Source organism: Anopheles gambiae, chromosome 2 (genome assembly GCF_943734735.2).
Source record: "Anopheles gambiae chromosome 2, idAnoGambNW_F1_1, whole genome shotgun sequence".
Lineage (NCBI taxonomy): Eukaryota > Metazoa > Arthropoda > Insecta > Diptera > Culicidae > Anopheles > Anopheles gambiae.
In genome coordinates this window covers 20,812,864-20,837,134 of record NC_064601.1, presented here as the reverse complement: position 1 = coordinate 20,837,134, position 24,271 = coordinate 20,812,864, and the positions used below count along the sequence as shown (strand labels likewise).

At 45.3% G+C, this 24,271-nt stretch overlaps 6 protein-coding genes across 14 annotated transcripts in view; 2 read left to right on the top strand and 4 right to left on the bottom strand.

Annotated features, from left to right (window-relative positions):
- The window catches only part of LOC1273536 (semaphorin-5A), a 112,796-nt gene extending 109,506 nt beyond the window's left edge, over positions 1 to 3,290 (bottom strand). Inside the window, exon 1 of one of the 2 annotated variants that reach the window (XM_061652332.1) lies at positions 2,551 to 3,290. The gene's annotated coding sequence lies outside the window, so the exon portion shown is untranslated. The remainder of the gene's footprint in view (positions 1 to 2,550) is intronic. The other variant, XM_061652333.1, reaches the window with a different exon arrangement.
- A 1,521-nt stretch (positions 3,291 to 4,811) lies between these two features.
- LOC4577151 (uncharacterized) lies at positions 4,812 to 5,984 on the bottom strand. Its single transcript, XM_001237473.4, has 2 exons — positions 5,282 to 5,984; positions 4,812 to 5,204 (listed from the first exon to the last, which is right to left on the bottom strand). Exons 1-2 carry the CDS (start codon positions 5,776 to 5,778, stop codon positions 5,063 to 5,065), a joined length of 639 nt encoding a protein of 212 aa, XP_001237474.4. The 5' UTR covers positions 5,779 to 5,984; the 3' UTR covers positions 4,812 to 5,062.
- Positions 5,985 to 5,997: 13 nt separating this feature from the next.
- On the bottom strand, positions 5,998 to 6,932 carry LOC133392264 (uncharacterized). The gene has a single exon (XM_061652357.1). The coding sequence runs from the start codon at positions 6,801 to 6,803 to the stop codon at positions 6,270 to 6,272; it is 534 nt and encodes a 177-aa protein (XP_061508341.1). The 5' UTR covers positions 6,804 to 6,932; the 3' UTR covers positions 5,998 to 6,269.
- A 1,779-nt stretch (positions 6,933 to 8,711) lies between these two features.
- Positions 8,712 to 10,594, top strand: LOC1273538 (venom protease). The gene is made up of 2 exons (XM_312523.5): positions 8,712 to 9,374; positions 9,445 to 10,594. The coding sequence occupies exons 1-2, from the start codon at positions 9,096 to 9,098 to the stop codon at positions 10,471 to 10,473; spliced, it is 1,308 nt and encodes a 435-aa protein (XP_312523.5). The 5' UTR covers positions 8,712 to 9,095; the 3' UTR covers positions 10,474 to 10,594.
- A 5,456-nt stretch (positions 10,595 to 16,050) lies between these two features.
- On the top strand, positions 16,051 to 21,548 carry LOC1273539 (inactive ubiquitin carboxyl-terminal hydrolase MINDY-4B). Of its 8 annotated transcripts, none has more exons than XM_061652354.1 (6): positions 16,051 to 16,346; positions 17,472 to 17,612; positions 19,613 to 19,702; positions 19,780 to 20,139; positions 20,280 to 20,501; positions 20,587 to 21,548. In XM_061652354.1, exons 2-6 carry the CDS (start codon positions 17,559 to 17,561, stop codon positions 21,013 to 21,015), a joined length of 1,155 nt encoding a protein of 384 aa, XP_061508338.1. In that variant the 5' UTR covers positions 16,051 to 16,346; positions 17,472 to 17,558; the 3' UTR covers positions 21,016 to 21,548. The 8 variants fall into 8 exon arrangements, with proteins under 8 accessions (XP_061508338.1, XP_061508333.1, XP_061508335.1 ...); XM_061652349.1 differs by having other exon boundaries at positions 16,051 to 16,360; XM_061652351.1 differs by having other exon boundaries at positions 16,051 to 16,360; positions 17,456 to 17,612.
- Positions 21,549 to 21,897: 349 nt separating this feature from the next.
- Positions 21,898 to 23,633, bottom strand: LOC1273540 (putative Dol-P-Glc:Glc(2)Man(9)GlcNAc(2)-PP-Dol alpha-1,2-glucosyltransferase). Its single transcript, XM_312525.6, has 3 exons — positions 23,359 to 23,633; positions 22,693 to 23,289; positions 21,898 to 22,621 (listed from the first exon to the last, which is right to left on the bottom strand). The coding sequence occupies exons 1-3, from the start codon at positions 23,512 to 23,514 to the stop codon at positions 22,070 to 22,072; spliced, it is 1,305 nt and encodes a 434-aa protein (XP_312525.5). The 5' UTR covers positions 23,515 to 23,633; the 3' UTR covers positions 21,898 to 22,069.
- Between the last annotated feature and the right edge of the window lie 638 nt (positions 23,634 to 24,271).

Here is a 24,271-nt window from a genome sequence, read left to right as displayed (position 1 = left end):
TTGTTTGAAAAATGTTGGCCAAATTGATCGATACCTTCGTTTAAGTTAGTTTTTAACGATCATGAGAATTGTAATAACATTAACTACTGCATAAGCTGGAATTACTATGATTTTCCGCTAGCTCTGTAGAACAAGAATAAATTATACAAAGAAGACACCCTCAACCCTGTTGATAATTCCTGACAAAGTCTTTAACATAAATAAAACTGAAACCTTCCCCCGCATACAATATTGCTGTATCATCTAGAATTTGAGATCCAATCACAGCACAACACATACCACGCATGCGCATCGGTCGAGAAATGGCGCGAAAAGTAAACAAATCGTACCACCCCCTCTGCGCAATGTCAGTGCGGTTTTGTTTGCGCAACGTTGTGTGCTTTTCACGCCGATCCTCTTTCTGTTCGCGCACTGTTCGCACATTTTGCCACCACATAAGCCTTTTTTATGTGGGGATAACAGACATACATACACATACACACACACACAAAAGCGATGCTGCTGCCAGCAGTGTTTGACATATTCTTTCTTCCATCCTCGACACTTCAACACATTGAACACCATAATAGAATGTGCGCTGTGCGTGATGCCCATTGCGCGCAAATGACCACGCTTCGGACGCGCTGCTGCGTAACGTGTGTGAAGGAAAGGTTCAAATGGCAAACGCTTTAACGATTTAAAGTTTGAGCTCCTTTTGCTGCTTGACTGTTTATGCTGCTGGGAGTTTCATGTAAATCATCTCCGAACTGGGGATCCTCTCAGCAACCAGACCAGCGACCGTCATTGGAGATCCTTCCCCGGAGGACCCTTTACATTCCCCGCCTTTCTTTCTCTTCTCTTCTCTCGCTTCCCGTTCGAAAACAAAACCTCCAAAACTACGCGCGAATCTTCTTCCCCGCGTGTTCGAACGGCACTAAACACGCGTTGGTGTTGTATGTTTGTTTAAAGTTTGGTCACGTTGCTGCGGGCCAAGATTGCACGATCCACAGACGAACGGCACGATCCCCGGGGGCAACGCTGCAGAGGCAGGCACAAAGGCAAACAAGGGGTTAAAATGAACCATCTTGCGGAACGCGGCAACACAGGATGCGCAACGACATTGAGAGCAAAACGAAACGGTTTGCAGCTTCAGCCGGCTGTCTGGCACATCAAAAATTGGGGCCCACGGCCAACGAACGATCGGAAACGCAAGGGATCGAGTTGCCCATTTTCAGGGGTCTCCATTTTCCTGCACCCCTCCCCTTGCTCCCCTGTTTCCCACTGTGCTGGGGGCAAACACGGACCAAATGGACGCATTTAATTAATTGCCCAAGAACAGATTTCGACCATTTTTGGCTACGGTACGGCTGGTGGTACTGGCCTGTGAGGCAGTGTTTTCGTTAATGGAACCTTAGACGCTCCCTTAAAAGCTAATAAACCGAGGAAATGCATTTGCTGATGTTGCTCCGGTTTTGGGGTTTGTGCTAAGTGTGTGTGTGTTTATATGTGCTCTGGTTGATGTATAACCTGCTTCCTTCCTTCTTCAATAAATCATTTAATGATTTGTTGCCTTGTTAGGACGCTTTTTTTTCGTCTGCACTATAAACACTGATTTCGTGTTAGTTTGCAACAAAATTTTAAATTGAAATTATGAATTATTTAAACATTGTGTTTCGTTTAACTGGTATCGAAATCAATATTTATGGCGCGTGCTGCAAACAAACACCGATCGTTACTCCTAATTAAAAACAATAAATGTTGAACTGATCAACAAAATTTGCTACAAAATGATACAGCACATACCCGCCGAAACGCTAAAATGCGTCTCCCACACAACACAAATTATAAAATATTGCGAAATTGTTGCTCAAACTCCCACCCTAAGCGTAAAGCTCAACCTGCTGCAACTGATTTGCATTGGACACCTCTTCATAGAAACGGCTACAACATACAGCGATTTTCGAGCAGTCAGCAGTTTGGTTCTGCTCTTTTTTTTTTGCTTGAAAAAAACTGTTGCTAATAATCGTAAACCACCAGACCGATATGGAAATAGTTGTCGTAAAACGCACACGATTCTCGCACGAGGCGAGGGCAAGTTCAAATGACAGAGCAAACGGTACACGGCAATGGTTCAGGAAAAGAGGAAAGGCGTGCTAAGAATTGATCGCGGTAGATCCATCGAGATCCACCTTCTTCAACCCCTTGGCAGGATACTGCTCACAGCGGCCCCAACAACGACCCGAAAAGCCTCACTCGGCACTTTTTTTTCCTGAACTAAAAATCAACTTTAGCCGCGGACGCGGTCGCGACTCGGCTGCGCACAGAATTATTTGCATACAAATCACAACGCCCGGGTTCCAGTTTTACACCCCGTGTACCCCGGGTACGGCGAAATATGCGCCATTAAAACGCTGTCCTTTCCATTCCAACCCCCTCCAAAACGGACGCCATTTGATTGTGTTTGCGTTGTGGGGTTAGGTTAGGTTCTATTTATTTCCCCAATCAGGTTAAAGTTGATGGAATACTCAACGTATTCGGTTCTGTTCTGTTCCGCATTTTATCTCGCCTTACCTTTTTCTCGTGACTGTGTGAAGGATGCTATCCAAATACGTTGCCGATGTGTTTGATATAATTCAATTTTATATTTATTCTAATAAACTTTTCCACTAGTTGGTGTACAATTTTTTCACACTCTTAAACACAACTGATCATTGCACAACAACAAAAACATGCACCTCTTCTTGTACCTGTATGTTTAACCAATTTCTTCAACGCACATCAAACTCTTTCCACGCTTATAATCAAATCACGCCACAACTGCACAATTTGCTGGAGCCAAACACACTTCTAACACTTGCGTGGTGGGTACGCCACCACCTCCGCCGACCTGGGAGGTGCCGTTTAAAAATAAATCTCATGCGCACACATTCGAAGGCTTTCCTCAAAGCCGAGATTCACCTTCTATCATAATTTCTGCCCGTCTGTACAGGCTCTGTTTTAAAATGCACTACTCCTAGCCGTAGTTGGCGCTTGATTTATTTTACACACCGATCAACGAATCTGTTCACCGTCACCGTTCGAGATCGCGCGATGTGTCTGTGGACGCGTCAAGGCGCACACGACACGCATAGAACACTTGGGCTCGACGCGTAACAACGAGCGCCACCGATAACCGAGCGCAGCAACCGACCGACCGACCGACCGTTGCGACGATAGAGCAAAGACTTACAGTGGTTGTGTCGAGAGCTGGAAGACAGATTAAACCGTCGCGTTCCCTCTCTGCACCACACGTGCTGGAGCAGACGCTCGGTGTGCCTGTGTGCGTTTGCACGCATTGGCGTAGCACTTGCGCACGCTGAGCATACGTTAGAAAATAGAAGGCCAAAATAATAAAGTATGATTTGTTTCTAAAAAAGAATGTGGAAAAGATCTTTAGGAAAATTAATATTTTTCTATTTTAAACATTATTTTTTCGACAATTTTCTTAAATGCCACATTCGTTTAATATAAACCGTGCTTAAAGAATAATTTCACATTTGTACAAGTAATCCCGAAATGATGAAATAATGCTGTCTCATTTTAAAACTAATAATTTTAAGATCCAGATAAATGCTCACAACTACTAAGAATGACTTTATTTACTAGCGTTACCTGATGGAATTGTGCAACACTAAACTGATTATCCTACGCCATTGAACCTTCGACAATCCGCCATGACCGATTCTTATTTTCGACAAAGTTTTTTTTTCTTCTAATTTTCATCCCCTATCGGCCCATTGTGGTGCCTGTTAAATGTGTGCGTGCGAGGTTCGCGTAGCCCACCACTGCCGCGCGGCAACGACCGCCAGAGAACCGGCAAAGAAAACACATGCGGCTCGAATAACGCATTTCACCCGTGCGCGCGAGAGAACCGGTTATGTTTACCTTTTGTTTCGTTAGCGTAAGTGGGCTTCTCCCGCGGAAAAGGGTTCGCGGGGGCTGTAGGGAGTGGGATACCGATCGGTGGGAGGGGTGGGCTTGTTGCCATGGATGCTTTAATACAGGGTAGTCAAACTAACGAAACCCGCTAAAAAGGTTTGTACCAGGTTCACTCGTTTTAAAGGTACAAAGGTACATTTCAAAAAGAAAATGAGCATTTTAAGTACTTTGTAGTTGGAGGTAATAGGAAAAAAGCAGTAGGGACTTGATAATTACTAACGTTTCAATAGTAATTTGACATGACTGTTTTAACCCCGCTTCGGGAGGTGTGTAGAATTAATGAGAGGCTGGCAAACGGTACACAAACACACACAAATGAAATAGGAATAAATATCATTTCAGGGGTTTTCAAAGTACATGTACTTTGTTTTATGTTAACTTTAAAAGTTTTTGATAAATAACAAAAAAAGGCTGAAAAATGGGTAGTATTTTTCTAATTCCGTACATCCCTTTAGAATATAAACTTCAAACTACTTGGATAAAATCTACAGTATTTTAATTTTACTCTTTACATGCTTATTGGATTAAGCCAGACCGCCCTGTCTATAAACTTAATTTTACTTTACCAATATCTGTAGCTCAGATAACACGTAGAAGTGGTGAACATCAGCAATCTGTTTTAATGTTTGAAAATGACAAATTGTAACATAGTTTACATACCGTGGTAACATAAATCTTAGTGTCCTTGAAATCATAAAATCAACTAGTTACGTTATAACATCTTATCGTTTGCTCAACAACAACATTGAACAAAAACTTTAATCTGATACGCGAAACACGAAACTTCATATTTATTTACGGGTAAACTTAAAATTACTCCCACGACTTATACAAAATTCGTCACCTGTCTTAGTGTTACGACCTGCGTGGACATGCGTGTAACGTGTAACCGGGCTTAGTCAGCACTTACTATGGCTGGTTGCTCTGATTGGAGTTTGAAGCCATCCGGTCTTCTTGGAGTTAACCCGCCTTTTCGATACACTACCGAGGCGTCATACGCAAATAACTTTGGAGGAAGAAGAGACCTTCCCGTGCCCCATCTTAATTATTATTACTTAAGAGTACTGATTTTTTATACACCTAATAACGTCACTGCCACACCTGCTCACATATTGATCGCACTTATAGTATCTAGCAACCCATGCCCTAGCGGACACTCAGCATACATCCTCCGGCAGTCCACACCATTCGCTCCATACTGGCGGGCCAACGTGTACTCGCTGCCCAGCTGATCGGTCTCGTGTGGTCTGCAAAACAAAACGGAAATGCCCAGCCCCATTAATACAACACGGTATCGCAGCACGTGAACACACCTGTAACCTACGTGAACACAACTTCAAACAGCTCGCCAACAAGCCCATTATGACGTAGTGGCGTTTCTGCCACCTCACAGATCGTGCGCAGCAAGCAGGAGCGTCCGTTACGGTTCCAGCCGGTCAGCATACGCTCCACCAGCTCGTAGAACTGCTTGCGGCTCGTGTCCGTGTACTCACTATTGGCACGGTTCTTAAAGATCGATTCCGGCCGGGGGAAGATAATGCCGGGCAGGATGCGATAGTTGGCCTGTACGTTCAGCGACAGGTTCAAGCTGCGTGGCAACGGATGGTTAAAGCGGACCGGAGCGAGAAAACCAAGCACTATCTTCGCCACACCGCCGTTGATGGGATAGCTCAGTATCCAGCGTTTGGAGCGCTGGGAAAGGACACGATTCGCTGGACACTGGGGTGCTTCGGATGCGTCGACGATCAGGCTGGACGATAGTAGCAGAAGCGAAAGGCCGATGGCGTACAGTGGTTTCAAACGTAACCGTAAGAGACTCATGATTGTGGACACTGATGCTCTTGGAATGGCCGAAAATGTGAGACTAACGGCACGAACGGTGTCTTCTTGTGCAGAGAGCCGTCTCCAAAATAGGTTTATTGTCTTACTGGTGCTAATTGTCTAAATTGGGCACAGATTCGTGAACGTTTCTGGAGCACATCGGAACCTAATTCTAGGCTTCGTGTGTTAACTTTCACTCGATTATGGAACAACAAGATACCAATCCAATATTTACTTATCAAAGAGTATAGAGATTCAACGTTATTATCATAGGTTAAGATTTAAACGAAAATGGTTGACACGTGATCTAGCATTCCCATACCCCACGGACAGGAGTCGTACACTCGCAAACAATCAACACCATTCGCACCATACCTCCGTGCCATTAGAAATTCTGATGGCAGTACATCCGATTCTTGGGGCCTAAAAGCGACAAAAAAACACACACACTCTAATTACAATCGCGTTTCCATCTGATTTCCCATACAAACTCACGTAAATATCACATCCAGCAGCTCCCCTATCAGCCCGTTATGATGCAGCGGTGTGTCCGCCACTTCACACACCGTCCGCAGCAAACACTCGCGTGCCGTTCGATTCGTCCCCAGCACCGTCTGCAGGATCTTTTCCAGCACACCGTACACCTGCTGCCGACTGTTCGGATCGGCATAGCGCTCCAGCTCGCGATTGCCGAAGATCGACTCCGGCCGGGGGAATATTATGTTCGGACTGATCGCATAGTTGGCCTGCACATTGATACCGAGGTTGAGGCTGCGTGGCAGTGGATGATGGAAACGAACCGGTGCCAGAAATCCGAGAATCACCTTCGCTAAGCCACCATTGATTGGGAAGCTTATAAGTCGTTTGGCACGAGCCAGCGGTACGGTCGCGTTATCCGTGCGATCGAGCGAGCTTACACCCGCCGGCGCCTGAAGATGCCAGCACACGAGCAGCAGGATAAGCGGGAACGACAGGCGAAAACGGTTGAAGGGAAACATTTTCACAGCACCTGTGCGGTACACCATCGGACCTGCGTCCAGTCTAATTCGCGTGATCTAACGACGACAACCTGTTGACTGGCAATTATCCGGCCAGCATCAATCCGACGACAAATCTCATCCACTGCATCCCTACACACACAAACACGCGCGCGCGCCCGCCCGGGATTGTGGGAAACTGTGGAAAAGCAAATTTGCGCTTAACTGATGGTGTTTGTTAATTAGACGCGGTACATAATTGGATCAAATTAACCGTCGACCTACTCCTGTTACGCATGCGAGCATATGAGCATACGGCTGCTTGGCCGGGGAGGAATAGGGATGAGCTTGTTGTCCGTTCCTTTTAGCGATCGACGGTCTCGTTGGTAAACGACACGCAGTGCGTCATGCCCGAGTAGCCCTGTAACGACTCAATACGTCATACGCGGTTGTTGCAATTTGTGGTCGAGATGTATGTTAACACCATGCTCCACTGGGAAGCGAATGGACCGCAACAATCATTAAATAGTAAGCGTTTGAGCGCTACAGAAGTCGAGTTCGTTCAGGGTGCTGAGAAATAAGACGCAGTGCAATGTTTTGAAAAGTAAAAATATAATTTAATGCTTACTTTTGCTATTTTAAACTATTTCTTTATTTTGATGAATTTTTTCGTTTTCAGCAAAAGGTTAACAAATTACATATTGCATTTTTGATTAATGCTCTAACATTGTTATACGACAATGCTGCCTTCTTAACTCTTCCTTCATCTTATTCTATTGTTATCATTTTTCTAACTGTTTTGTTGACACAAGAGCCAAATGAATAAATTAACTAAAATATAAAACAATTAAGTTAAATAAAACGATATTTCTACTGATACTACAACACCTTGTAATTAGAAAATCTTGATAAGGAATATACATGTGAGATTCTAGACAAAAATAGGATCACCGTACAAGGAACGAAACTAGCAAGCATAAATGATAGCTGCCGAAAGAGAAGGAAATAGTTGAGAGAGTGAGAGATAGAGAGGATAGCTATAAAAAAGAGAACACTAACGGAGCAGTCAGTCGCGATCGGAATTGATTATAATTAATACGTATAATAATGAACAGTTCAATTTTAATTTCACTGCCTCCCTATTTTCAATCCTTACATACATTATTTTGCATAATAAGTGTAATACTCAATATTATGAAATAATGAAGGAATTAAAGAAAACTGAAACACCACCAATGGATATTAAATACTCTCGATTGATTTCAGAATGATACGCAAGCATCATTTTCCTGAGAGTATCCGCTAATGGCGAAATAATTTGAATCTTTGTCTCCAACTGCTCACAGCTTGTGCGCAATCTTGCACACCACTAACTCATAACGCTTTGTAACGGTAGCAAACCGTTACAGGTTAAATTGCCTGTTTACTTGTACACGTTTGCAGGTTTTATGTATCGATCGATTGGTTATGTACTAAGTGTAATGGAATCGGAATAAAATGAGTCAAAAATTAGATGTTCCGTAACGTAATATGTGTCTTTAGAAACATATAAAGGATAGTCCTTTCCTGTCTTAAACATTTTTAAAATGCTCCAACACCTTCACTAGTGCTTCTTCAAGCATTAGTTTAGACCGAATGCTCAAATTATCTAACGATGAATGGGATTTTAAAACAACATTAGTTTCAAATGAGGGTCATAACCTAGACATTTGCATGTTTCTAATAGCTAGCTGCTAGCACCACGCCCATTCAACTATGATGGCTTAATTTATGAGCCTGCAGCGTGGTTAATATGCCGCTCGCACCGAAACAAACTTATCGCCAAACAGTACCAGCTTTGCATTTTAATGTTCTTTACCACCACCACCCGTTCGCGAAATGGTATGTAACTAAAACAAATCGAACAAATGAACGATCACCATAATGCATAACATCGTTTTCATTATCATAGCATATAGTGACCCTCGACCGAATATAGTTGGACGAACTGTATGTAGGAGAGTAGGAGAAAAGAGACGCGAACAAAAACTGCAAACAGATTTGGCCCCATTTCTCTCCCAAGTGATAAGAGATGTGTCGCCCGGCATCGCCCCGAAACACCAACCACGGATCGGACCACGATCGAGCCTAGGGAACGAGTTTCGCGCTCGGTCATACTGCAGCCTCCCCAAAGCGTCATCGTCCCACGCACATGTCGATAAATATGCCCGACCCCAGTGCCAAACCGCCAGCAGATTGTAGCAGGGAAGCAAGCGTTGGGCATCAGTCAGTTGGGACGCGTTAGTTCGGTGTCGTGAATGCACGCTGCCACACGTCAACACGGTGTGGTACAACTTCAGGATGACTTTAACGCTGCAGGTGGCAGTGCCGGTGATGCTGTTCTTCGCTTCCACCGTGTACGGACTTAGCATTGTTCGTGATCAGGACACGATTGAGCAGCTGTTCAATGTGAACGACATCGATCAAACGCTCGTCGAGGTAGATCATGGAGTGGCTGGCGTGGCCATCCCGAAAGTGCATCGGTTGAACTTTGCCGAACGGAAGCAGCAAAGACAGAGCAAACATCTCGATCTAAATGAGCTTGAGCGTAAAAGACGAGCAACTGAAGGAAATGGCGGAGTAAGTAAAAGCTTTGAGTAGATTATGATTTCTCCAAATGCGAACCCTAATCTCTCCTGTTTTCCTAAAGAAATCATCCACCAAGGGCAAGGAATGTCGCACACGGGCCGGTGAGAAGGGACACTGCACGCGCTACCAAAGCTGCAAGGGTCCGGAGCTGAAGGACAACGTGTGGTCCGTTCTGCAGCATCTGTGCATTGTCGAGGGCATCAGTGTCGGTATCTGCTGCCCCGATGTGGTGCAAGATGGGAATGGGCCCGAGTTTTCCGTCCGTCTGCCAGCCACGGCCGACTCGTACGATGACGTCGACGGGCTGGGCGATGGACCGACGGCCCGCGATGCCACCGTGCGGCCGGAAGAGCGTGGCTGCGGTCTATCCACCAAGCAGCTGTCCAAGATTGCTGGCGGTCGTCCGGCCGATTCCAACGAGTGGCCCTGGATGGTAGCGCTCGTCAGTTCACGTGCGTCCTTCTGCGGCGGTGTGCTCATCACGGACCGGCACGTCCTCACCGCGGCACACTGTGTGATGAACCTGAAGCTGACGCAGTTCGTGGTGCGGCTCGGCGAGTACGACTTCAAGCAGTTCAACGAAACGCGCTACCGAGACTTTCGGGTGGCGGAAATTCGGGCACACGCAGACTTCGATCAGATCAGCTACGAGAACGATATCGCGATGCTGAAGCTGATACAGCCGTCCTTCTTCAACTCGTACATCTGGCCAATCTGTATGCCACCGCTCGATGACGCGTGGACTGGGTACCAGGCGGTCGTGACCGGGTGGGGCACACAGTTCTTCGGTGGACCGCATTCGCCTGTGCTGATGGAGGTGAGGATACCGATCTGGTCGAACCAGGAGTGTCAGGAGGTGTACGTGAACCGGATCTACAACACGACGCTGTGTGCGGGCGAGTACGACGGTGGTAAGGATTCGTGCCAGGGCGACAGTGGTGGACCGCTGATGATACAGCTGCCCAACCGGCGCTGGGCGGTGGTGGGCATCGTGTCGTGGGGCATACGCTGCGGAGAAGCGAACCATCCCGGTATCTACACGCGCGTCAGCTCCTACGTGCGGTGGATCATTGAAAATGCAGTGTTCTAGAAGGAAGACGAGCAGCCGCTGATGCATTTGCACTTGGGGCTTATTGAGTGGCTGTTTGACGAGAGAATGCCAACAGCCCTGTTTCTAAGAAAATAAATACATTTTGGTAATCAAATGCCAATCACTCGTGTTTTTGTTGCAGCTGTATTTGAGATCTCTTTGTATGGCCTCTGAACGATTTTTAGACTTTTGGTGGTGGTGAGTTGGTGCGTTATGAATCAGTCATCCTTAAAACATGATCTCAGTCACTGTCAGAATATCCAGTCCACCATACAACTCAGAAACTGCTTGAGAGGTCCTTCAGCTCTGATAGAGACATCAAGTCAGAAACAGCATTATTACATTTTCCCAGAGCTACTGTTACCGAAGTGATGAAAAATTGAAATTGATGAACACTATCGTCTTTAATGTCTCACATTAAATGTACAAAGATATCATAGGCTTCTGGTGAAATAGTGCGTTCTTCGAACTCCATAAAATCCCGAAATACAAAAGACTTCACTTCAAAAGAGTTTGCAACACAACACGATCGCGTCAGAGCTCTTTGTGAATCGAATTGAATCACAAATTGATATTATCTTCTGATGATCTATTAGCGTTAATAGGAACTCCCCTCCGCTGAAGAGATCATTTTGGCATGGTCGTTTTGAGTTAAAATTATATACATCCTTGTCTTAGCATGTCTGGCATTCTTTACAGGCATTTCAATGCCTTTATACATCTTCTATGGTCTCTATGAAACATTCAATTTGGAAGTTATGTGAACAAACATAGACTTCTCTTTTGGGGACATTGAGCACGATATGAAGCAACAACAACAAAAAAACACAAAATTAACACCTAAAAGCTCACTTCAATCACTTCTTTGCTACTCGCTAAGAAATGACCTGCTAACACGATAAAAAGGAAAGGGCGAAAACTTCTCACCCAAACTCCAAACTGTGTCCAAAATCGATCGATACAGCCAAACAAAACAAAGCAAAACCGGCCAGAATAGAAACAAAAGGACCAACGAAAGTCATTCAACCTTATTATCACTTTCTTAGACACCCTTTCAACGCGCTCTCTCCAGCCGTAGCGTGAAAACCATTGCGCCTTCATTGCGGGTCGGGCTGCTTGTGCCGTTTGCCTGTTGTTTTTCGTTTCGCTTTTCAGTTGCCAAAGTTGCCCAAAAATATTCCCTCCAGGCCCGGGCACGCGATTTGTCGCCGAAAAGTCGTACCGAGCGCGCCGAAAGCGCGCCCGTTATTGAAGTTTTGTGAAGACATCACACACCATTTTCATCCAAAAAAAGGGGGCATGTGACGAAATGGATTTTCCCCTTCCTTCCCTCGTTACCACCCATTCCATCCCACTCAATCATAGATGGGTGGGTAAAGTTTAGCTCCTGCAATCTTCAAACTATCGATTGAAATATATGGCGGCGGCGTGATTTGGGTGTGAGCAGCAGTCGCTGGAAAGGATATTAAAACACAGTAGATTCGCCAGCACACCATCGGCGGCTTCCAAACACGCCATGCAAGTGTGAAATTGAATCTATCCATCGCCCATGCCAACGAAACGGTTGCGATCGTGTGAGTAAATGGTTTTATTATCTCCCATGCGAGCTGCTATAGCGTGCTCCGGGCTCATTAAGGGCGCTTGAGTTTTGTTGTGCGCCACCCTAAACACCTCACACACACACACACACACATTTGGCACGATAAATGCGATTTACACCTTCGCACCGATGATCACGTGTGCCTGCTACGCTGCTGCTCGGGAATGCTTTCTATGCAGATCGGGGCTGGCGAATGGCGGAATGGAATATCATAAATGGACATCTAAATTGCTTCGGTGCACCGACGGTATGCCATCGCTTCAAGGTGAGTGCGCGTTGATTACAATTCCCGTTCCGGAGAGAAGGTGTCCTGTGCAAGCTCCCGTGGGTGGATGGCACGCGGCAAGGGATCAACGGAGTAAATTGTTCCATCGGCCGGGTACCCTCTCCGAGCAAGCCGATCAAGGCTATGAACCTTCTGCCGTGTCCTTCCCAGCTATCGAACGCAAAGCATCGAGGCACTGGTTTATAAAATAAAAACGCAAATTCGCAAGCAGCCGTCGTACGGGTCCATCGGGAGCACCTTTTTGACTGACAGCAATAAATGGGCTTCGCACTAAACGCCATCCGCCTAGCAGCGTCGTGCTGAAGCTTTAGCGGATAATGTACAGCCCGCACAAGTGTCTGTTGTACCGAGTAAGTGTGTCTTGATTGTGTGTCTGTTTCGCAACATTCTAACCTAACCTATGCTAATTACATGCCTCGCATGCGACCGTTTACAGTTAGCATTGGAAATAGACAAACTGATCGTACTGTTTCCTTTTTTTTCTTCTCTCTTGCGTATAAATGATACATTCACGATCCCATGTCACGCTGTCAGGTCGAAATTCTCTACACATGCAGGACACGTGAAGGTCAAACAAAGTGTACCTTTTCTGAGGCACACACGAGCAGAAGACACCCTAGTGCCTCAGCAAGGTAAGTAATCATAAAGCAGAGGTTGAGGTGCTACTGCGTGCACTGTACGAATTATGATTTGAAAAGTTTTGTACCCGTAACCGACACCTTTTCAATCAAGTCCTAGAAGGCGATACAAAGTACGGATGGGTGCACAATGGTGGTATGGTGTTCCTTCACTGCTCCGTTGCACTTGGCGCTAACTTGGCGGCTATAGAACAGATTGAAAAAGGTAACACGATGTTTCCTGGACACGGGGCCGATTACAAAATAGTAATAACTGTGCTGCCGTTTTGATTCCCTTTGTGTTGTTGTTTTTTTCACACGGTTATAGCTGAGTAATGTTTGGTTTGCATGAACATTGCTCAAGGTTGTTACGGGTTGCCGTTACCAAAAGTTACTTTCATTTTACAAACGATGTGTAATTAAGAAGCTTTTTGGGTAGTTATAAAAGATAATCTTGAAGGTTGAATTTTACAGCTGCTTTTTACGGCTTGAACAAACTGCACAGTCCATTTGCACGGAGGTGTAACGGATCCATCACTGTTTTTTCACCCACAGGGGCCCAAACCACTTTTTGGACCTCATTGACAATTGCCCTTATAGCCTAAAGGCTTTGAACTGCTTCATTTAGAGTCATTTCTGAAAGGGTTTATGCAAGAGTTCAACAAGGTGATCATTTTTCTACAAAATTATTTGTTGAAAACTTGCATCCATACACGTTTACTTGCATCCATACACTTGAGTTTAAGTCCCAACGCACAATTATGGATTTAAGAGAGAGATGAAGTGTGAAGATACTTTACGAAACGTAAAAAAGCAGTTTATGAACCGTAAACTACCATTACATAGTTTATCTTGTAGTCAATACAGAGATCAATTTGCCATTTCATTCGATCTTTCCTTCGTTTATCAACTAATTATAGTTTATCCTGACAATATCTGATTTTTCTCTTTGTAATAGGTGCCTACATGTGAGTTACTTTTGAGTTTTTACTATTGATTAAAAAATAATTTCGTTAAACTTTTTACTCAATTTGAAATGATCGTCCAATTCATTATTTACGATCTCAGCCCTTGGTGCTCTGATTCTAAGACCTAATGACTAAGTTCGTTGAAAGACCGCTCTTTTAATTGGATTCATGACGATAATTATAAGAAAATATTTAAGAAGAATGCACTATTTTTCTCTATATTGTAATCAAAGTGTACAGTAGACTTTTGCAAAAGTATTATAAGACCAAATCAGATTAGGCTACCTAATAACATTCTTTGGCGACGATTAAGTCAGTTAAAACGAAAACTCTTAGGTAAAATTGTGATCAATAGTATTCAAAATTACCACAAACTTCCATTTCATTTTCTAAGCGAACAAATTATATAATCTATGTTGGCACATTATGTACTTGCAAGACCATTCCGCAAATGAAATTCGCTTTGCGCAGTGCGTGAACCACCAGGGGACTCCATTGGCGCCATACACCAATGCGCAAGGAAACGTGCTGCCTGAAAAACAAATTTACCAACATGTCAAGCGAAATTAATTATTTTGCGATCTAAAATCCTTCCGTTGTTAGTTTTTTGCACCCACCAATGGTGTAGTTTCTAGCTTTTACCCCTTCAACCTAGCTATGATCGTACCAATCAACCATCAATCACTGCACACAACGTGACTGACAGCCTTCGATACGGTTAAATACCGCGGACACTCATACAATCAACCCTTTCTAAACACACAGCACCAATGCGCTTGCAGTGTATGTTCCTACACGGCTACATTTAAAAACAAAACTTTTGCACATAATGCTTCGTTCGCATCAATAACTGATAATAACCATTAAGCAGCAGTTTCCACCTCACAAATTCAGCATTAAAACAGCGCCTTCGCCCTACCCCTGCTGGTGGTGCTTCAGAAAATCGAAACATTTTCCAAAACTCTCTCCACCCACTACTCCCTTCCCTCTCAAGTGCTATCACTGTTCGGCCTGCATGCACTTGATGGACAGGCCCGTATCAGGCAGCTCTGGGTGCTGGGTCCGCGTGGCCCGCTTCCGTTAAAATTAGAACCCTTGCTTTTATTTCTAGCCCACGTTCGCGTCGCTGTCAAACAGCGATCCGATGTTTCCCTGAGGTGGATGGAGGGGATGGGGGGGGGGGGGTGGGAAGGTGGTTGAATTGGAGCGCCCCTTTGGCTTGCGAAAAGCTACCACACAAGCGCCTGCCACCAGATACAGTAAACAAACCGCTCCGAGCATGGCAATAGACCAACTGGTGCACCAACTGTAACCAAAGCAATTACGCCAACACCGCCAACGTTAAAGCACCATCAAGAGCCGCTACTGCAACGGAAGAGCCCGTGGTACACCCTAATCAGTTATCAGCTGGCGGAGGGGTTTATTATTGATTCGATTATTCCACGGTCACTAAAGGATTAGTTGGAAGCATATTTTAAAGTCTGCTGGGTTCAATGGTAGTTGAAAAATTTGTGTAAATGGTTGCAGTAATTTCCAAACGATCGCCTCATACGTCATAAGGATATGGGAATACTTCCACATTTCCTTTGGTATGCCTTTTCTCCTCTAGCAAAGCACCACGAAAGGCGCATAAATGGAAGAAGCGGGGGAATAAAATAATAAAAAAAGCCCCATCAAACACCAAGCGCACCAGAAAATCCTTGACGCCGCGTGGCAAGCGAAGTACACCCAACCGTCAGCGGTATGCAGCAATCATGCAGCACACTGTTTCCCCCGGGGCTCCCATCCTTCCGCCGGGCAAGGGGAGTGTGAAGCCTAAATAAGACACCCCAAACAAACCGGGCTCCCGGGGAATGGCGTGAGCGTGTTTATTGCACCACTTCTATGGCGCGGCGCATCAAAATCAGCAAACAGCTCCCAAAACCCTCCGAGCGCCCCCACCGCGTTGTTGGCAGCAAAACCGTTCCAACTTTCCAACATCGCTGTCACCGCCAGATACACTACCCCAAACCCGGGCCCCGTTTCCCGTGCTCTCCTTTGCGGCAGCTACAAGCCTACTACTGTGAGCAGCTAACAAGTAGCCACATAAAACGATTGCCCCAATGCTCACTTCGATTCATTCGCCAGCTGGAAGTCGTTCGTCACGGTTTGGTTTCGGTCCGTGCTAGTGCTCTAGTGGTTCGATACCCGTGCATGGGGTGCAAATGCAGCCGTTTGCGTTCGAGTAGCAGCGGTTCGGGTCGGAACGGTTCTGCCGTCTAGTGAGTGGGCGACTTTCGCGAACGGAAATCGCACCCCCCCCCGGACGGACGGGTCGGACCAGGGAATCCAGTATTGCGCTGGCACGCGAATCAATTCACACGCAGACGATCCCCTCTGTGGTGTTTGGTTTTGTGTGTTGTGTGAGCGTCATTCGGTGGGTGTGTATGTGTTTGAAGTGTTTAAGTGTTTCTAGTGTATGTGTGGGTGTATGGTGAAGAAAAAGGAGTAGCTCTCTCGCTCTGTGGTGTCGAACATGCGTTTGGAGACTGAACGGGTGTTACACGCTTCCGCATGTTGGCTGCGTACACGGTATGCCTGTTGGCTGCGTACGTTATGTTAACGCAGGAAGGATCGCTTGATCGGGTGTAACGCCTGCAGGCTGTTTTGATCGGACAAAACTGTTTTAATTGCTCAGTTTTAGCTACAGTTTGGATATTCACCTCATAAATACACTTATAATTCGTGTGTTCGTCTCGATTTCAAACATAACTGCTAAAAGTCACTTTGCATCGATCGATCGCTACCAGTGTTCCGAGTTCTCCTCCCAGCTATTTAGCACCTTTCTCAACACCCTGCGAGGTGAAAAGCTGAAATGATTGACTGCAAAAGAGCTTCCAGAGCGAGTGAAGCCGCCGGGTGTTGACGGGTGGCATATTTTATGACCGTCTCGTACCGTACCGTACCGGCACTGTGTTCAACCAGACTTGGGGCTGGAAAAATCTGAAAACGAAAAGAAACACAACAACACAAACGAACCTATTCAGACAACGCGCCCCACCGGTGTAACGATGCGTGCGTACAGGTGTAAATCGATGCATGCCAAACACGCATTCGGTCAAGTGGTGTCTATCGTTTGCATAACTCAACTGTTGGCGTTTCCCGGCAGCCGGCAGAGTTCCGGCGCTATGGGGCCCACTTTTGCCCATGTGATTGAGTGTAACGATTTATGTGGCGTCGGCATCCAGGCGATTGATAGTAAAAACTAAAAACAGCTGCAAGGTCGACACGCGTGTGCACCCGGCAACCGTTGCTCCCAGCGAACATGTGTGTGTGTGTGTGTGTGTGTGTGTTTATTTTTGATTGTTTAGCAAAAGTTGGCTATCTTTGTAAATTCACTAATTCACAAACTAGAAACCAATAAATTGGATTGTAATGAAGCAATTTTCTGAATTCGGCCTGATTTAACATTTGCTTTGTGAAATTATCAAAATGAGTGAGAAAATCAGTTAACAAATAATTAAATGGTTAGGTTTTCTACTATTCAGTGCAATTACTTTAGCTGTTTCAGCAGCAAAACTTTCGTGCAACCTTTCTTCAAGTGTGAACGTTAAATTACCACCAAAGGCTATACGATGGCAAAACTGAAAATTGTAGGCGGAAGGCCCATCACGATGGATGAAGCGATCGTAAGTATCAGATGCAGTTTTGTTTCTTCTTTTGCGTGTGTTTTTAAGTAAGTGTAAGGACAAATTTGAAAGTGTTTCAAAACAGAACAAAAAATCCACTCAAATACTAAAAGTAAACAATCGTGAACAAAATTGAAAGGACATTGTTTAGTGAATTGTGTGCTAGAAGTTATCGGCTGGTATTATTGAATCCGTTCGTAGCGGCGGCGTACGTCCCGACACTCATTTTTTTAACGTACTAGATGGTTGCTACAGTTATTCACCGCGGCGTTGTAGGAGCGGGCTCAAGAAATGTGTTGCCATCCCTAAAATTTTATGTGAGCGCCGTACGTTCCCGCTACGAACGGATTCAATAATACCAGCCATCATATTTTGGAAAATAATGATCTATTTGCATGTGTAAAGCATGTGTATTGGCGGGATGTTGAAAATGCTAAGCATTTAAGATACAAAATCTCTTCTCATCCTAACCGGGGCATGTTTCAAAGATCCATGACAAGTTTGAGCAACAGCACAGAAACATTGACGTTTTTATCTTAATGCATTACCAATTCCATGTTTAGTCACTAATGGTTTCACTCGTCGTATGAAAAAGGCTCAATCCCTACAAGATTCAAATCCATAACGAGTAAAATGTTTATCCGTACTCCTAACTGTTATAAAACCAGACCGTTCCTGCTCGATTGTCTCAACAAGCAAATTTAATCGATGGGCTGGTTAAACATTGTTTTGATGATATTTATGACACTTTGCGGGTTTAGTCACTTCATCTCTTGTGAGGCATAAGGGCATAAGGGTGGCGATGTCAATCAAAACCATGTTTATCAATGCTTAAATGAACCAAACTATTTTTCGCTGATAGCAAGCAAATTGATGTGTTAGGATGTGTGTAAAACCAATATCAGAAATGAAGAAAAAATTCGAAAATTTGTTGAGCTTTTGTCGTTATTTTTTGTCAGAAGCCATTTGTAAGTGTCGTTCGTTCTACTAAAGAAACTTTTTGTTCTACTAAGTGGAGATGGAGATTTTATGGCATTTTGCTATTTCCAGGGCAATATCTCTAAAAACCGAGATTTACAGATTCCACAAATTTAATCATAAAGAAAAGCAAACAACAACTCATTAGATCATCTCTTTTGATGAAAATCTAAAACTAGTATTTTTGATATTTATTATATATTACCCAGGTTTTCATGTAATACTCTTATGTCAAGTTTTCACCCTTATGATGGTTATATATTCACTATATTCAGAATATTTGAATGTGTGTTAACTTGAAATGTATTCTAATCGTCTTTCTATTAAGTGAAATTAATACGGCCTTTTAGGACCGTTTATAATTTAAAAAGAAAACTGTCTATTAACCATAATAAGATCATATCAAAATGTTTTGTGGAGAATATTTCTTCGTTCTATTATTTTAAATTTGTACCGGTCTTGTGGTACAGTCGTCAACTCGTACGACTTCACAACGTGCCCGTCATGGGTTCAAGCCCTGAATGAACCGTTCCTCCATGCGTAGGACTTGACTATCCTGTTATGGTAATAAATAAGTCACTGGAAAAAGCTAAACCCACTCACTAGTAGTGGGTACAGACAGGCCTTGATCAACAACGGTTGTTGTGCCAAAAAGAGATTTTTTTTTAAAACATCCCAATTTTCACGGAGAGGTATAAAGATAAAATTTTGTTTTAATACAAAACAAAACAGATAGTTTTATTACTTTACAAAAATATCTGCACCGTTTAAAGTTGTAGATTTGAGAAAAAAAGTAAAAGTAAGTCGAGTAAAAGTATAAGAAAACTTAAAAAGTTTGTAAGTCTTGCAATAACCTATGCGGCCTGACTTGGGTTGTTCTTCCTTTTCTGTCCTGATGAAACACATTTGGCATTACAAAGAAACATGCACTATACACTGACTCAAGCTGTAAATCCAAACTCTAAAAGTGAAACTCCCAACCCAGTTAATAAATGTATTGCTCCTTCCATTCTCGTTATCAGGAACTACGGCAAACGGTATTCGGATCGGCAGCCAGTCCACCGCGCGGCGAATGGACACGCACTGGATTCACGTTCGGTCCCGCCAACCAGGTAAACGTACCATTCCAATACACCCCATACAGCCGCTGGTTTGCTAATCCCTCAACTATGCCCCCTCAAAATCCCAGGAATATCCGTACGGGCTGCGCACACCGCGAAATGCAACGCGCGGCATGCAGTCCGTCATACAGGCGCACATCATCAAGCAGTTTATCTTCGACAACAAGCCGCGCGACAAATCGGTCCCGCTGGAGGAGCTGCTGAAGCCGAACGAGGCGGAACAGGCCCTGTCGCTGTACACCGCCATGTCGGACATACTGTGGAACATTGGGGAGAAGGCGAAAGCGATCGTCGCGCTGCCGGGGGAAGCGTCCCACATCCCGCACAGCCACGTGTACTTTCAGGACAACGTGACAGAGAAGCTGTACTTCTTCGAGTTTACCAAGCTGGACGATCTGCAAATCTTTATGAAGCGCTATCTACCATACGTAAGTGTGCCGGCGGGGCCGTTTCATATCGGCGTGTGTGTGTGTATTTTTTTAAGGAAAGAAAATGCAATTAAGACCATTAAAGGGATGACATCGAGGCTACACTACAAGCATTCAAATATCACGGTCTGGTTGTATAGTTTACAGAAAACCCTGGCCCAGGAACGCTGCTCTATCTGTACAGTGCCGTGCTGACGCGTGGCATGGAGAACATGCGCAACGATTTGGACGCACCGAAGGGTGCGCATCTGATGGGACCGCACGAGGAAGGCTCGCTGAACGTGATCACGCTGCTGCTGACGGGGCGTGCTACACCGTACCTACACAACGGTGTCGTGTACGTCGGTGATGAGGATCATTATGTAAGTACGGTCACGACGATCGGCTGGCTCAACTCCGCAACATGCTGATCTATGTTCTCGATGTTTCACGTTCTCTTGTTGACAGGCCGTGCCGCAGTTCGGAATCCTGAGCCGTGGTGCAATCGGGCTGCTTGTTTGGGAGGGCGAAAACGAAGCCATGCGCTCCGCCTCCCGCATGCCCGGTTCACGGCTCAAAACGCCGGCCACGCCGGTTTGGGTAAGCTGCTGCTGCGGCCATTACGGCGTACTGTTCAACTCAAACCGCGAGCTGCTGCGCAACTACCACGCCGAGAAGCGATTCGAGCTGCATTACTACACTTGCGCCGGCTGTTACCTTTCGATGACCGTCGATAACCGCGGGCAGGACGAGGGCGGCGGCGACAACGGCGACCAGGACGGGGATCGCAAGCGCGACGACATGGTTTCGACACCGCTGGAAAGACTCATACACACGAAATGGATGGACGCCAAGATCACGTACCATGGTGCCCTGCCGGCCTCGCTCAACTTCTAAACAGTGCGAGCGAGAGCGACAGGAGCAACTGGTTGATGATGGAATGTCCCCCTACGGGCACGTCTGTGCGTGTGCGTATGTGTGTGTATGAGTGTGGGCGTGTGTGTTTGTATGAAGATTCACCCTGAATTAGAGCGCGCAATAGTAACTGTATTGCAATATGTTTCCCTTGCCTAGCACCCGCCCTAGGCACATCCGGAAGCGATGGAGCGATGGTGTCGTGTGTTGATTATGAGCAATTAATTTATGCGTGTGTGTGTTTTGCTTTCGTTTTCAGTTCCCGTACATTGTTTTACGCGCTACCTGGGAGGAGGTCAAGCTCCCTTCCTGGCTCCTGCAAAAGGCTCGGATCGGGATGCAAATTGCCCTGGAAGGAAATTGATCGCTTGGTTTTTTTTGTACGTGGGAAAACAGCCGGAAACAAATAACAGCTTGTAGTTACACTTACTAACAACTCCCCCGAACAAGCCCCACTGCCCGCACGGCGGGTTGGCTCATGCTTAATAATTCCGAATAAAACGGGCAATAAAGTATTCTGTGGTTAGCTTATTCAGCTGTTGATCTAATGTTACCCCGCCCAGTATTAAGCATTTCCATCAATCAGGAGAATGAGCTGTCTTTGGCAGAAGAAACACCCTCATTAAATCATTTCACGTTTCATCAACAGTTTTCCTAGCCATCGGGGGAACCGATACGTTCGGGCGCATTGTTTTCGACGCGTTTGCTCGTATGCTCGGGGTGTGCTCTTTGTCCGGGAACGTCAACGTCGGCAGTTGCTAAACTAAAGTACATTTGGCAAGGTAAACTAGCTCATTTTTTATATCTTTTTTGTATAGTAGCTACGTTCTTTCAATGTTTTACGTTTTGAACACAGCTGTACCGTACGTTCGCATTGCTGAAAACAGCTGCAATTTATTGCTAGATTTGACTCAGGTTGGAATTCATTCTTCCAATTGTTTCGATAAATTAAGAACTCCTAATTCTTAATCAGACTTTTTATCATCATTTAAATGCAACGCTTGCAATTGCCATTGTTACCCAAACTGTACCCAACTTACCACATGAGTCGCTGCGGGTGGGCGTAATTCTTCCACACGATTTCCTTGTGAAAGAAGAGCGCAAATGTAGCAATATTCAGTGCAACGTTGAGCACCAGTTCCAGCGCTAGCGCACCTCTCGCAGTACCGCCTTTGCGCAACAGTCGCATCACTAGAAAGGGTAGCAGAAAATATCGCACCTCCAGCAGCTGCTGCAGCGCTATCGATGCGAGCACAGCCAAGGTGCAGAGCAATTTGTATCCGTACGACTGGTGTTGCATGCTTGCCTTCCACACCAGCCAACCGGCGACCGTGTACAGTGGCACTGGCAGGTACCGGGCGAACCACCAGCGTCCGAAGAAACGATTCCACAGATAGAATGTGTAGTGGCGGTTGTCGGCCAACAGGTACGGGTGTACTATCGTGTTGTAGTGCACGATCGCTCCGATGATTGCGCACACCACCAAAGTGAAGTACCATTTGCGCAATACCGCGCGCAAGATGGATCGAATGGCGGGAAGCACCAGTGAGCTGCTGAATGCCATGAAAAAGACGACAAAGTAGAACAACTGAAATAGAAAAAAATGAACAAATTACATTCTATACAACGGAAATACAATTCGCCCGCCCCTCTACTTACCTGTGGCAAATGTACGGCCGCTTCATGGGCCGATTTGTCACCTATCACGATAGAGCCGTTGAACGCTAGGAACGCTACAAACCCGACCATTACGATTGCGTACACCCATAATCGATCCAATATATCCGCAACCGTATGCAACAGCTTTCTGGGCGAGAGCAACGTTTGGCTTACACTTCCCCGGGCAACGAGCAAATCAATCGCCCGCGAGCCACACACAAACCCCACCCACACGATGTTCGTTTGACGCATCAGCACGGCACAGCAGCCGAAAAGGGCGGCCCAATTGTGGTGCCGCCGCTCGCTGGCCAGCAGCAACAGCAGCACAGCCGTCACGGAGATCACGTCCGTGTAGTACAGGTGGGAAAAGAAATAGAGCGGAGGGAGTAGCGAGAGGGATGCCGTTTCTAGCAGCAGTGCTGTGTATCCCTTCTGGTTGAGGAATCTTTGCCGTAGCTTGTAAATAAGCACCACGTTGATAATGGCCGCGATGAGGGACGTTAGCCGCAGATTGTACACCGAGCAGGCATCGAGAGGGCGTAGCACAAGCGCGGACGCTAGGTACAGTCCGGGAAAGGTGGTTATTTTGGGATCCCACTGTAGGGGAAGAACAACGAGACAGGGTTAATGTTGTGTGATAACAAGGATAAGCTTTCTTGCACGTACTACTTGAAACCGGCCGTTGCAGTAGTGATCGCCTTGCCGCAGATGAAACTCCTCGTCGATTACTTGCTGTGACGTTTCGTACACTTTGTTAAACACCGCGAACGACACTATCGAGTAGCCCAAAAGGCATACTAAAGGAATTAATTGTTTAAGCATCGTCTTTGGTCGTTTAATTGCACATCGCTGTAAAGTTGTCGGCAGCGCGGGCTGTTGTTATTGATACGTGGAGTTTGTTTACAAAACGCCAGCAATTGGCGCTGTACACCAGTGTGGCCAGATTATTTTGGCGGTTTTCGGTAGGCGCATCAAAATTTTATCGGTAGTTTTCGGTAGGTTAAAACTCAAAACTTAACTGAGTTAAAAAAAAGTAAAAGCGAAAGAAGTGTTAAGTGGGATGGGGTGGGGGGGGGAGGCTAATGCGCAAAATGAAAGTTCCATCTCACGAGAATATGCATCCTTTATCTAAGATATGGATTAGATTTGGTTCAGCGGCTACACAAATGAAGGTCTTTCTGAAGTGTCGATGTGAAAATTGTACTGGGAATTATAAGCCAAAGAAGAACTAAGATGCACATTATTTTTCTCAGTGGTGGCAAGTTCTTTTTCTCGTGGCTCTACCCGACCGCTTAGGGCCGCAGCAGTGCTTCATTTGATACATTCATTCATTTGATTTGATTTCATTTCATTCAGTCAGGTGTATCTTGGGTACCGCCTGAATATTAAAAATAAATAGGAAAATTCCTATTTTTTTTATGCTGGAAAGAACAAAGTTTTATGCAGCTTTCCTGAAAATTTGAAGTTATTTAAATAACTAAAACAGAAGATATGATCAATTTACCACGCAAAAGAGCAATTTCTCATACAAAATGTATGACCTACCCGGGTAGGTGGTCATAAAGATGAGGGTGTATTT

Bases quoted from the DNA above. Each gene is read 5' to 3' on its own strand.
- LOC4577151 (XM_001237473.4), bottom strand. From the start codon at position 5,778: ATGAGTCTCTTACGGTTACGTTTGAAACCACTGTACGCCATCGGCCTT. The intron at 5,205-5,281 runs GTAGGTTACAGG...TTTGTTTTGCAG, and splicing joins CTGTTTGAAGTTGTGTTCAC to ACCACACGAGACCGATCAGC.
- LOC133392264 (XM_061652357.1), bottom strand. From the start codon at position 6,803: ATGGTGTACCGCACAGGTGCTGTGAAAATGTTTCCCTTCAACCGTTTT.
- LOC1273538 (XM_312523.5), top strand. From the start codon at position 9,096: ATGACTTTAACGCTGCAGGTGGCAGTGCCGGTGATGCTGTTCTTCGCT. The intron at 9,375-9,444 runs GTAAGTAAAAGC...GTTTTCCTAAAG, and splicing joins CAACTGAAGGAAATGGCGGA to AAATCATCCACCAAGGGCAA.
- LOC1273539 (XM_061652354.1), top strand. From the start codon at position 17,559: ATGGCAAAACTGAAAATTGTAGGCGGAAGGCCCATCACGATGGATGAA. The intron at 17,613-19,612 runs GTAAGTATCAGA...TCTCGTTATCAG, and splicing joins TCACGATGGATGAAGCGATC to GAACTACGGCAAACGGTATT. The intron at 19,703-19,779 runs GTAAACGTACCA...TCAAAATCCCAG, and splicing joins CGTTCGGTCCCGCCAACCAG to GAATATCCGTACGGGCTGCG.
- LOC1273540 (XM_312525.6), bottom strand. From the start codon at position 23,514: ATGCTTAAACAATTAATTCCTTTAGTATGCCTTTTGGGCTACTCGATA. The intron at 23,290-23,358 runs GTACGTGCAAGA...CTTCCCCTACAG, and splicing joins GCAACGGCCGGTTTCAAGTA to TGGGATCCCAAAATAACCAC. The intron at 22,622-22,692 runs GTAAGTAGAGGG...TTTCTATTTCAG, and splicing joins CGGCCGTACATTTGCCACAG to TTGTTCTACTTTGTCGTCTT.